General features: G+C 36.7%; 1 protein-coding gene across 1 annotated transcript in view; it reads left to right on the forward strand.

The window, feature by feature from the left end:
- Positions 1-13,899, forward strand: part of MACO1 (macoilin 1) — a 65,716-nt gene that overhangs the window by 7,957 nt on the left and 43,860 nt on the right. The window contains exons 2-4 of the mRNA XM_070383125.1: positions 6,480-6,621; positions 8,562-8,688; positions 12,403-12,526. Of these exons, the coding sequence (XP_070239226.1) occupies positions 6,480-6,621; positions 8,562-8,688; positions 12,403-12,526 (393 nt within the window). The remainder of the gene's footprint in view (positions 1-6,479; positions 6,622-8,561; positions 8,689-12,402; positions 12,527-13,899) is intronic.

The following is a 13,899-nucleotide window of genomic DNA, read 5'->3' on the forward strand; positions in this document are numbered from 1 at the left end:
TCTATAAATCTAAAACTTTCAAAATGAAGAGTTGAGAAAAATAACACATGCTTGTTAGAGAAACTAAAGCAGTATGACAACGTGTAAGTCTAATGTAAAAAACCTTAGTTCTCCTGTTCTGGAATGAGCACTGTGATATAATTTATAAGTATGGTTTCTTCTTCGATCCATATAGATAAACAAGTATTTCTTAATAGAAATAGAGTTCTGTCTTATATACAAGTTTCTTGGTTTTCCTCCACAGTTAATCCTACCCATTTTTTTATACATGGAAATTTATCTATCTTTGAGTAGCAACACAACAGTGCATGTAGAACTCACTCTGTTTTCTCTGGTCTCCCTGCTTCCACTCCTGTGCTCTTTCAGCAGTGCCCTGCAGCCTGTTCTGTGTTCCTCAGGTTTCTTTTCTATTGAATGGCAATAACAGCTCTGCTTATGTGATAGTTGTAGGGATAAAAATGAGATAATTTTAATATGAAAGCTTTTGGAAGAGTTACACAGTGAAAGTGGAAGTTGCTCAGTCATGTCCGACTCTGCGACCCCATGGACTATACAGTCCATGAAATTCTCTAGGCCAGAATACCACAGTGGGTAGCCTTTCCCTTCTCTAGGGGATCTTCCCAACCCAGGGACTGAACCCAGGTCTCCTGCACTGCCGATGGATTCTTTACCAGCTGAGCCACCAGAGAAGCCCAAGAATACTGGAGTGGGTGGCCTATCCCTTCTCCAGCAAATCTTCCCAACCCAGGAATCAGACCAGGGTCCCCTGCATTGTAGGCGGATTCTTTTTCAACTGAGCATAAGGGCAATGTAAATGTTAAGTGTGATTAGGTAGATGATCTTTACTGTTGAAGATATGAAGCATAATACTTGATTCACTTATGAAATAAATCTCTGATGTTTATGCAATGTTAGCACAGGTTTTAGGACCTCTGGCTTGTCTTCTTTCTCCTAATGTCTTCACCCATTTTCATCCCAAACCCTTAGCGTCCACACTATTGAAAGTGTTTTTGAAGCAGAAATTCTAAAACTTTAAACTTTCCAGTTGTGTTAGGTTAGAGTACCTGGCATTAAAGAAGGGAATAGCAGAGGATGAGATGGTTGGATAGCATCACCGACTCAATGGACATGATTTTGAACAAACTCTGAGAGATAGTGGAGTATGGTGGAGCCTGGCGTGTTACCAGGGGGTGGCAAGGAGTCGGACTTGGTGACTGAACTACAACAAACCTGTCTTTGATATCTTGAGTCATAAAGTACTTTAGAAAAATGCTATACAAACAATTCTTGAAAGCTTTTTTCAGTGATTTACATTCTAGAGTTTTTTCTTTTTAAATTGGATGTATTTCATCCTGTTAAGATTTGTCATTCCAATCTGTGTGTGTGTGTGTGTGTGTGTGTGTGATTGACTTCAGCATGGTTTTCTTTGCAGCCTGCAGGAGGCCCAGAATAGAAAAGAAAAATACAGAACAGCTTAGGTCTTCTCAGGCTGCTCTCCTTTTTTGGATTTAATACAAGTATTGGTTGCAGAACATAGCAGTGATTCTAGTCTTGAGGCTCATGCACGACTTTCTGTAGACCACCATTCCTCAAATATTTTCTCTCAGGACTTCTTTACACTCTTAAAAGTGATTGAGAGTCCAAAGAGCTTTTGTTTCTATGGGTTATATCTAAAATTTTTGCTGGATTAGAAATTAAGACAAGAATTTTGAAATACTAGTTCATATAAAAATAGTGATGATAAATCCATGAGAAGAGTGTTATGCTTTTACATTTTTACAGATTTATTTAATATTAGGCTTAATAGAAGATAACTTTGAGGGCCCTCACAGTAGTCAGAACCAGTGTCAGGTAGGCTAAATGGAGTGATGATCTGGCATCCAGAGCAAAGCTGATAAGATGCCTCTGTTCCTTGCGGAAAAACTGGTGAGAACAGATTCGGAGCAGGCGCGTGGTCATCCTTCAGGAAGAAGCTGTGTTTGTCATCTTCATTGTTGTTGCTGTGTTCAGACCCCTTCCGAGTCACCTGTGCATCATCTCTCCCTCTCCCTTTATTGTAAGTGTGTGCTTTGATAAAAGCCCTACTCTTGGTCCTAAACACTCTTATGCACAGCAGGTCATTCATTCAAATATTTGTTAAGTTTCTCTGGTGTGCAAGGTTCTGTGCTGGGCATTGAGAATAAAGCAGGGAACAAAATGGGCCTCCATTGTTCTCATGGACTTTGCATTTAAAGAGTCATACAAAATGTTATTTAACTATAATATGATTCTTATGGTACAGGAAACTCTGAGCGTATAATGGGGTACTAGTCTTTACTGTTGGGTCAAGGAGGCCTTTTTTGAATAAATATTCATGCTGCATGCTGAAGGATGAGTAGTAGTGGAAATGTTTCATTTAGTTTAAGTTGTATTTCTTTAAGGATCTTATCTGTGACTGAGAAAGAAATGTAGAAAAATTGACCCTGAACAGTTTGAATGTTCCCAGTTGAGGGATGGACAGCTAACAGTTTGGAGATAAGTACTGATTATCTGAGTAGATTGTTGTCTTCTTTCTGAGACATTGTGGAATTCAGTGGAAGTTCTTTGGCTATGAGACGTTTATACAGAAGCTAGTACTCTTCTCAAATTTTAATGTATGCACACTAGAGTTTAAAGAGTCTGGGCATCTGATTAAAACATAAGCTTAGACTGAATAAGGGGTGGGCCCAGAAGTACTGCTTTTCTGAAAAGCTCATACTTGATGCTGATGCTGCTGGTTCACGGACCACACTTTAGCAAGACTACAATTACATATAATAAGACTTTTAGCAGGATACTAGCTGAACAAGAGGCTGGGCAAATATTCTAGAGGTAATGTCCAATAGGAAGAAGTATTTGGTAACAGTAGAAGACAAAGCAGTTTGGTTCAAGAAGTATCATGCTGCATAGTGAAAGGCAAAAGGGATTCACTGTTGCTCTTACAGAGAGGACAGGAAAGCTTGGCATTGCAGTAGATGATTACTAGCACAACCAGAGGGGCTTCCCTGGTGGCTCAGATGGTAAAGACTCCGTCTGCAGTGCAGGAGATCTGAGTTCCATCCCTGGGTTGGGAAGATCCCCTGGAAAAGGGAACGGCTACCCACCCCTGTATTCTGGCCTGGAGAATTCCATGAACAGAAGAGCCTGGTGGGCCACAGTCCATAGGGTCACAAAGAGTTGGACATGACTGAGTGACTTTCACTTCACTTTTCACTTTTAGCCCAGCCAGAGAAATATTTCACAGACTCATTTCTGTGGTGAGGACCAAGTGAACTAAATGGCCATTAGTCTGCCTAGGGAAAAGGTCAGGTACTGAGGATTTATGGCCACCCTATGGTAATTAATTGTGTGACTTCAGACAATGATCTAAGTGACAAGCTTGCAAGAGATTCTAGAGAGAAAGTGCACTTTTAGTTGGGAAAAAAAAAAAGAATGTTCAGTACTACCTCTCATTAATCATACGGGATTAATCCATAGATGGACTATTTCTAAATAGATTCAATTTTAAAAAATGGTTTTAAGTGGCAAGGGGAGAAAAACGAATCTTATGGTTAATATCTACTGTGAAAAGGTCACCAATAGTAAACCTAATATTTGCATATCTCTTCTGTATTTCACTGGCACCTAGAGTAGAAGTTATCAGACTATCAAAAGATATTATTGGTCTGCCCTTATTTCAGGATATTATTATGGAAAATATCTTTTTGTTGCAATTATGCTTTAAATTTTTGTTCAAGATAGTTTACAGTAATTAGTAAATTTGTTTGGATTGGAGAATTAAGGTAACAAGTTAGCCATAAGTCATATTATGAACTATTAAATCATGAAAAAATATGATTAAGTATAGCATATTTTTTCACGATTTAATAGAAATATTTTGGAATGTTATAATAATGGTTTAAAACTCTAAAATTTTCTCCCCCATAGAATGTCATCTCTTAGTCAGATTTTCTACACTGATGAGCAGTAGTTTTAAATTTCTTTTAACTTTTGTACCTGTACCTGTAGAAGGTTAATAGGCATAAATTACTGATATAGAAGGCTCAGTGAATACTGAATCAGGCAACTATCTTGAATATTCTAAAACTCTATTAGATTGAAGTGAATCTATAAAGTTGGAAACTACTCTTAGAGTAAAATCAACTGTTAAGATTGCCTCTTGATTTTAGAGGTAGGCCCACCTAGAAGGGGGAGCCTGAGGAAAGCTGAAGGTATAGCACATGTTTGTGAAAGATCCAGTTTCCTTTAATGTGTATACTTCTAAATGTGACTCCATAAGATATGAGTGTCAGGGAACATCAGAGTTACGAAAGCAGTTGTTTGAAAAGAAATGAAATAGATCAAGAGGAACCCCTTTGAGTTACAGAATTGAAAATGAGTAGTCACTACAACAAAGATAATCATTTTCTAATGCCTTATAGGTTTAAATGATTGAGTTATTAAAAAGTATTCAACAGGTTGCCATTCTTAAGATTTGTTGTTGTTTAGTTGCTAAGTCATGTCTGACTCTTTGTAACCCTGTGGACTATATGGCCTGCCAGGTTCTTCTGTCCATGGAATTTTCCAGGCAAGAATACTGGAGTGGTAGCCATTTACTTCTCCATGATGCTGTCTAAACAGTGAAATGGAATGTTGCCAGCAAGACTAGGCTCCTGCCATGCTTGGGAGCATTTGGGGCAGAGAGTAGTTGGTAGAACTCTTACCTTCTCCACTTGGGGAGTAGTGACAACTAGCCTAAGGAAGTGCCCACCATGTCTTATTCAGCTACAAGGAAAAAGCCACTTAGTTCTAAAGCCAAACTTGGAAATCTAGCTTCAGACTAAATCTGTGCTCCTGAATGCCTGCATGACTCAGTTATTCCTTCTAACAAACTATCCCTTGCTCTTCACTGGATCAGCAGTGGGTTTAATGAATGAGAATGAGAGCTCTGTTCTCATCTGGCTAACGTAACTCCAGTGAAATGAAAGTAAAAGTTGGACTTGAGATTCAAACCTGTGTTCTAGTTTGCCTTGGGTTCCTTGATTCTACAGCAAACCTCTTCATCAGAACTTACTGTCATGCCTAAAGAAGTTCTACCAAGAATCAGTATTAGAAATTGACTCTAGTTGCAAATTATGTATCCTCATGATACTATAACCCAGGGGTCGAACCCACGTCTCCCAGATTGCAGGCAGACTCTTTCCTGTCTTAGCCACCAGGGAACCCCACTATATAACATTAAGGGTCATTTGTGTCTGTTTCTGACATTCTTTACCTGTGTGGCTTTACAGGGCATGGAAAGAATCCTCTATGCTGGATCCTGCTTTATTGATTTTACCCCCAAGAATATAAGTCTTTTTGTACCTTATTTTAATATATTTTAAAATTATTTATTAGAAGTCTTGATTTATTGTTCATGGTGTATATTCAAACAGCTGATTTAATCACAGCAGTATTGAAATGTTTCTGTTGCAGAACACCATGCAAAGCTATAGCCCAAGTCAAACTGAATTTAGGCATTTCCGACCTGAATATCTTGGAAAATCTTTTTTTTAAATACCTATATTTAACCTGCTCTAGAACTGACCAGACTAAAGACCTTAGACTTAAAGACCTTAGAGACTTATTAATAGGCATAGTTTGAAAGCTTCATTATCTTTAATACAACTAATGAATTCGAAGAATGGGATTTTAGATTATATGAAAAGTGTTTTTTTTTTAATCCAGGCCCTTACTTTGCTTTGCGATTCTACAGTGGTTAGATAGGTGTTCTGACTGGCTTATCAAAGTGTGTTCCTACTTCACAAAAGTCCAAAGGGAAGTGGGACACATCAGTATCTCACCTAGGGCAGTGCTGGGATCCTTCACGGTTTTTCCTTTAGTGTACATTTTGATACCCTCATGGCCTTTAGAAGTGATTGGCATCTGCTTCCTAAATTAATGTCTGTCTGTTTGGGGAAGTTATTTGGTTTTTGTTCGGTTAATGCAGATAGAGAGAGGCAAGAGGAGAAAGAGGGGGGGAAATACAGAATTCTTCAAGCATGTAGGGATGCGCATCAAGAATTTCAAAGACTTCAAACAGATGCAGAGGGGTGGGGAAACAGCAAATTTGAAGCTGCTCAACCATGACATTTCTTCTAATGACGAACATCTTGAAAGCTGTAATTTTGAGAGTGTTGCAGTATTTTGAAGTCAGACACTTAGCACATTTTAAAATAGTTGTGAAATTTAAATGGGCTTTTTCCATCTTAAATGGAATTAAGTATTTTGGGTCATCATCTTATTTTGATAGTTGTGGGTCTCAGAATGAACACCAGAGCTTTTAAAATTTACATGGGCCAGGGCAGCATCTCTTTTTGTCTTTTATCTCCATTGTTTTCATAGTATAGGAAGATATTTTTTCTCTTTTAAATAAAGTAGTGCATTTTCATTTTCTAGTTCTTCACCAATGACCTTGAATTCTTTATTTTTATATTTTGCAGTACATTTTTATACCTGAAGTTCCTGGTGGTGTGGGCACTTGTCCTCCTGGCAGATTTTGTCCTGGAATTCAGATTTGAGTACCTATGGCCATTTTGGCTTTTCATCAGAAGCGTTTATGATTCCTTCAGATACCAGGGACTGGTATGTTTATTAATACATGTTTTTCAAGTATAAAGGATTTAATTACCCTTCTAAGAAAGTCTTCAATAACTGCTAGTAAAACTGTTTAAAGTAGATTTTATGAGCAACACTTAGGTGACTGTATTGAGCTAATAGGGTCTGTGGGCTGAAACTGCCCTTTCAGGCCACTTTGTCTAAATCCACTGATCAGATCATTACACTCCCTCCTCCTTGCCCATTCCAGTGAAAAGAAGGGGAGGGAGGGAGGCTTTCAGGAGGGAGAGGCAGAGTAGCAGGGGAAGCAGTAATTACCTGCCCAGCTCTACTCTGAAGTACCTCTGAAGCCTCTGGCTTAGGGATTGGGTTAGAGTTAGAACAGTGGTTCTCAAACTTTTTGTGCTTAAGACACTTTACACTGTTAACAGCTATTGAAGACTCCAGAAGGCTTTTATTTGTGTGGGTTACATTTATCCATATTTACTATATTAGAAATTAAGTCTAGGAAAAATTTTGATTCTTATTTAATTTAAAAATTTAAAATTTTATTTAAAATAAAATTTAAAATGAAAATTTAATACTTAAATTACTTAAAATAGCTGTAATAAACCCATTACATGTTAATACACATTAAAACTTAAAATGAAAGCCTAACTGTGGTGTTGGAGAAGACTCTTGAGAGTCCCTTGGACTACAAGGAGATCCATCCAGTCCATTCTGAAGGAGATCAGCCCTGGGATTTCTTTGGAGGGAATGATGCTAAAGCTGAAACTCCAGTACTTTGGCCACCTCATGTGAAGAGTTGACTCATTGAAAAAGACTCTGATGCTGGGAGGGATTGGGGCCAGGAGGAGAAGGGGACGGCAGAGGATGAGATGGCTGGATGGCATCACTGACTCGATGAACATGAGTCTGAGTAAACTCCAGGAGTTGGTGATGGACAGGGAGGCCTGGCGTGCTTCAATTCATGGGGTCACAAAGAGTCGGACATGACTGAGCGACTGAACTGAACTGAACTGAACTATATTTTCCAAAACAAAAAAGAAATTAAAAGATTGACTACATTTTTGAAAACCTCTCTAATGTCTGGCTTAATAGAAGACAGCTGATTTTCATATCCACTTCTAAACTCAGTTATTACCAATATCATGTATTATGTAATCAATGATTTTAGTCAATGAATATCAATGTCATGTATTCTAGAAGATACCACCATACTCCTGAGTAAATGAGTGTTAAAGAGATAATGCCTTAGTATTATTATGAAATTATTTTACTTGGAAGACTTCTGAAAGGATCTCAGAAATCCCCAGGGATCCCCAGACCATGTTTTGAGAACTGCTGGATTAGAGCAAGGGCACAGGCCTGGACTTGCTCCCTTGATTGACCTGTAGTTGTGTTGTGTTCCAGAGTCACATCTTAAACCTGTAACTCTTCTACCCAGGCCTGGTACTCTGGTCAGAGCAGATCCATGCCTTGAAAAGATGGTTTCGGGCTGTGTCCTGTTAACAGTAGATAATGATGTGTCCAGAGGAAGCTGCACTGTTGGACATCCGTGCTCTTCTTAACCACGGTTGTGTTTCATCTGTGCTCCAACAGCCTGTCCTTTAAGAATGAGGCTATTTAGTAATGTTTTGTGAGGAAAGAGGAGAATTTTCTGTGTTAAATTCTGTTTCTTTTAGGTAACCCACCTGTGGAGTCTAAATAAACTCATTGTGAATCAACCTCAATTTGTTCTGGTCCAATTCTTCATGATTTGAGGCCATAAATGGGATTATTCTTCAATGCTGAATTAACCACATCTTTTTATATGAGTGATTTTAAATATTTAAAATTTTCTATTTTAACTTGCTCTGTAGTTATTGCATAGCAGCTTCAGAGATTTTGTTCAACGTGGTTTTAATAATCTCTGTTTGAAATGAACAAGTTCTAATATGTGCTTTTTATTTTGTCTTTCCCTTTAGGCCTTCTCAGTATTTTTTGTTTGTGTAGCATTCACGTCAAATATAATATGTCTGCTATTTATACCCATTCAATGGCTTTTTTTTGCTGCTAGTACATATGTGTGGGTTCAATACGTATGGCACACAGGTAAGTCTTAATGGTTTCTTAGATGGATTGAAATCTTAGATTCAAACTTCTAAAAGGTGATTTCCTTGAATAAATTATTTAGAATTGAGTTTAATGTGGACATTAAAGATCCCTTTTCATAATAGATTATAATATACCTTTAAAGTGTATTTCTTTTTTATTAAAAGTTTAAGCCTTTATGATTTGATGTTTTGATTGTAGGCATTTCAGTTACCAACTCTCATTATGAAGTATCCATATTTTTTTAAAAATTGAAGCAATTATTATTTAGGTAGACTTGAAGACAGCCATGTGCCAAACAAGAAAAATGTTCCTGCAGCTTCAGCATTAAAAGGAATGTCAGAAGTCATTTAGTTGAACCCTTACTTAGTATAAGAATCCCCACAGCATTGCTGGTACATGGTGTTTTAATCTCTGATTGAAAATCTACAGTGACAAGAAACTTACTAGTGTTGTTTTGGGGCAATTGGAATAGAAAATTCTTTCTCGTACTGAGCCAGAATTTTCCTTCTTACCCTTTTGACCCAGGATATCTTGACTGTTTTGTGGTGCACTGATCACTTCGAGTTGGTAAAGTGCTTTCTCCAGAAAAATATATGGGAATATAGGGAATACATTTTTTTTTCAGTTTCAGCAGGCTTACAGACCATCCCTCTAATCCAAACATTAGACCCTTGTGTTAGAGCGACACTGAATAGGTGTCCTGGTCCATCCATGTTAACATTTCTTTAGACTAAAACACACTGTCATATCCTCTTGTGTTCTTTTCTGTAGACAAAGCGTCTCTGATTCCATCAGCTTTTCCTTGTATGTTATTTTAAGCACTTTCACCATTTTGGTCTCCCTAGTTCTTAGTGGCTCTCTAAACCACAATGTACATTTCAGGTGTGTTCTGGCTTGAGTGGAACTACATAGTCACCTCCCTTCTTAGAGCTATTCTTATGCTATTACAAACTAAGATGAGATGAAATGTTTTAATAACTCCAGTCCACTACAAAGCCTGTGCATAGGACACATGGGGATGTGAGGACTGGCTCACAGACATGTGGGGATGTCGCACTTGTCTGCAAAAGCTGCATGAAACTTGATTCCTAGGCCCAGCTGTAACCTGTAGCATTTTGACCACTGAAAGAGCACCAACTAGTAAAAGCTCTCTGGAGCAGCATTCATCCTCTTCTCTAAATGCTAGAAGGATGATGTTGTCCCATGTTAGGAGACACGATTCAGCTGTATTTTTTAAGTATCTGCTGTGAGCATGGTTTTCTCCGTCTTTAGCACTCCCTCATATCTGACTGAATTTATAAGCTAGCGTGCTTCTTCCTAGTCTGCTTTCCTCTAGTTAAAGTGATTTTTCTATATACCGGGTTTTACTTGTATTTTCTTGTCCTGGGCTTCAGTTTCGAGTGAGTTGCCATTTACACTTATTCTCTCTAGGTCTCAGCTTCTTTTCTGTCATATGAGGGTGGAGTGATCTAGATAATAATTAAGGGAACCTTCCAGCTCAAATAATCTGTGACTCTGATGAACTATAATGATTTTCTAAGTTGCTTTAATAGTGTCTTATTAGTTGAGGAAAAAGCTACTCATGTAACTATTATTAGAACCTATTGGAATTCAGTGGGTGGCCCACAAGGCAGCAGTGAAGCTAATATAATAAATGATATTGGTCTCTCTTTAGCTCTAGGCTCAGAAATGCATGTTGGAATACCTAAGTTATGAAGCGCATTTTAATTCGGAGTGGTTAGCAAGCAAACAGAACAAACCCTGTGTTCTTATTAGGCCCAGTAAATATGAGTGCAGTTTTTATAGGTTGGGATTAATTTCTCTTTCGTTGTTAAAATTTAACATTTTAAAAAAGAATGTTAGGAATGGTTGATGAAACTATGTATTGCCACAAGAGCATGAAAATATTACGTCATTAATTTTTTCCTTGTTGTTAAGAGGGAGAAAACAGGATGTAAAACTGTATGTACAACATAACTATTAAACTAGTTCAGAAATATTTTCAGTGTGGTTTTATTTATTTAGATGTAGAAATATGAATAATTTGTCCAAATTTTTCTATTTTTCCTGTAATATGCTTATTTAGTTTATGATAACTTCAGAAATTAATAGAGAAATTAGATATTTACAGAATGTAAATTTTTTTAAATGTATTTTGAAATGAATTTGAAAATGGATAATTCTAAGGATTGACTTTTGTCTTCCTACCTTGCAAAAATACCCTTTTTTTGGTTTATTAAATCTATAAGAATGGTTGAAACCGTTAGCTGTTTTCACAGGACTTTGCTTGTCTTCTCATCTTATGGACTAGGTCTGTGGGGACTTGAATTCTCCTTAGAAGCAGATTCAGTATTGTGTCTGTGAATTTGGACACAGTTTATATAAACTCTGGGCCTCACTTTACTCTTCCATAAAATGAGGAAGTTGGACTAAGTGGAACTAATCTTTGGGACTAATTTTTCTGTAATTTTTCTTCTGTTTCATCCAATCCAAAGAGTCTTAGAAAAAAGCCATCTAGTTCTTCAGGTCACTGAGTTTTCCCTCCATTTGTCTCTTCTTTAACTGGCTTGCTGTATACACTTTCAAAGGGGATCTTTCCAGAGTTACAGATCTCATGTCTTTTGTTCCATCTTCATAAAATACCCACTACTAGTCGTGTCCTGACACAGGTGGACCCAGCCTATGGACTTTGATTCTAAAACCCAGTGAGAATTATCTGATTATTTGAGTCTTGTTTATTCTATTGCAAATTGTTTTTTCCTCTGTTGAAAATTGTTTTTAATTACAAAAGGAATATGAGCCTGTAGTTAAGAAAAAAGCTTTTTTGAATAATACTTGAATGTCAGAAACATTTCTTAGTGCTGTAATTCATTCTTTAAAAATTGTTTTTTTACATATCATTCTGTGGTAATACAGGTCTTAATCCTTTTGAAAAGCTGCATCATATTTCATTATATAGATTTATTATAATTCAGCAGTTCCTATTGATAGGCATTTAAGTTAATTCTAAATTCTAGTTTTTGCTATTGCAAATAATACATTGAACATTCTTATACATTTATCCCAGGGCTCTTTTATATGTCTATAGAGTAGATTCCTGGAATTGGAATTTCTGGGTCAAAGGTATAAGTATTTTTCATTATACTGCCAAATTGGCTTATAAGAAAGTTACCCCAATTTATATTCTTGCTAAGAATGAGAGGGAAGCCGTTCACACATCTTCCCTGTACTGTTACCCATCTTTAAAATTTTGGCTTTATCTGATAGGTTAAAATAATCGAGTCTCATTTAAAAATTTTTATCCCCCTAATCAGTAAGGAAGTTGACATGTTTTCACATGTTTTTTAACTGTCTGTAACTGAGTTACTGAGTGCACACACACACACTTTTTTTTCTTTTATAACTTCCAAATTTTTTTCTTCAGTTGCCTTTTTTATTGATTTGTAGGAGGTCTTTGTATGCTAGGGCTATGATTTCTTTGTTTTACATATGTTGTAAATATTTTCTGCCAGAATACTAGTTTTTATTTTTGTCTATGATTCCATAGCATGTTTTGTCATATGAAAGCTTTCAATTTGGATCAAATTGCGTTTTAATTAGTTTCAAAGTCTTAAATGAAAGTTACTGTAGTTGAACCAGTCTCCCAAACAACCCATCTGTTATATTAGTTAATGTTTCATTGATGCTTGTCTCTCTGCTGCTTTCCCACAGAAAGGGGAGTGTGTTTGCCCACAGTATCCCTCTGGATACTCTTTGTTTATATTGAAGCAGCAATTAGATTTAAAGATCTCAAAAATTTTCATGTAGACCTTTGTCGCCCATTTGCTGCTCACTGGTGAGTATTATGTATATTCTTAATCTGTAATCCAGTTCAGTGTTTTCAATGTAGAATGGTAAATTTAATTGTAAATTTTTTCTTAGAGATACTATATGAATTCAGAAGACAACGTAACATGGTGTGGTAAAGAACATGAGCCCTCTAATCAGGGAGATGAGTGTTTGAATCCCAGCTGTGGCCCTAACAGCTTTGTGCTTTGGACTTGTCACTCTCTCTAAGCCTTAGTTCTCTTACCTGTGTATTGGGAAGCTGTCTCATGGGGTGTCATGGGAAAGATGAAATGAGGTGATATATGTGAAGTGTTTAATTAGGTCCATGTACATAGGTGTCTGATACTTGTTATCTGTTTTTATTGTAATCAGATAATGATTCCAAAAAGCCTTGATGAAATATATGACTATTTCATGGAGCTTAAATGATTTTAAAATTTCCTTTGCATGTTTACAAAAGCAAGTTAATGTTATTAATAATTTTTAAGGACTATTATTTTTAACCTTAAACCATGAAACATTTTTTTAAAATAATCTTGATTTTTGTTTATATCTATTGTAGAAATCACCACTTAATGTACGTATCTTTTAAATATACCAATTTTTGCTAATATTTATGGCAGAAACCAAAACAAATAGGAATCAACAACCAAAAAATAGTTACCAATATGTTTAAAATCTTCACAAAAAAGTGAATTAAATAGACTTGGTCAATACGCTTGTCACTATAAATTTGTGGTGTGATCACATTTAGACTAATTATAATTGATAAATTATGTTTTAATGTTAATGAGACTTCCCTGGTGGCCGTAAAGAATCCTCTTGCAATGCAGGAGATGCAGGAGACGCAGGTTCGATCCCTGGGTTGGGAAGAGCCCCTGGAGAAGAAAATAACAACCCACTCCAGTATTCTTGCTTAGGAAATCCCATGGACAGAGGAGCCTGGCAGGCTACATAGTCTGTGGGGTCTCAAGAGAGTCAGACATGACTTAGCAACTAAATAACAGCATTAATGAAGCTTAAGAAAAGTTTTGACAATGTTTTCAGAGGCTTTGAAACAATATTAGACTGATGGCTTGAATGAAAATATTTCAACTTTTTGTCCCAGAGATTAGAGTTGTAAGTACAGCTGGTTTAATTTGTTGGTGCAAACCAAACGTTGGCTCTCAAAATATCAGATACTTGGTTAAACGATTCTTAATTTATGTTTGATAGAGTGTTTATGAACTAATTTTCCAGAAATAGCTAGTGATAGACATTTCTCAGGCAGCAAGAAGATGAGTCACCTGAATTTGACCCTGCCTTCTAGTATTGAAAACCAAATGATGTGTTTAACGCTTGCAATGTTTACTTATGATCACTCATAAAATCTCTACCTTT

The sequence above is a fragment of the Bos mutus genome, chromosome 2, assembly GCF_027580195.1.
Source record: "Bos mutus isolate GX-2022 chromosome 2, NWIPB_WYAK_1.1, whole genome shotgun sequence".
In the NCBI taxonomy this organism is placed as follows: Eukaryota; Metazoa; Chordata; class Mammalia; order Artiodactyla; family Bovidae; genus Bos; species Bos mutus.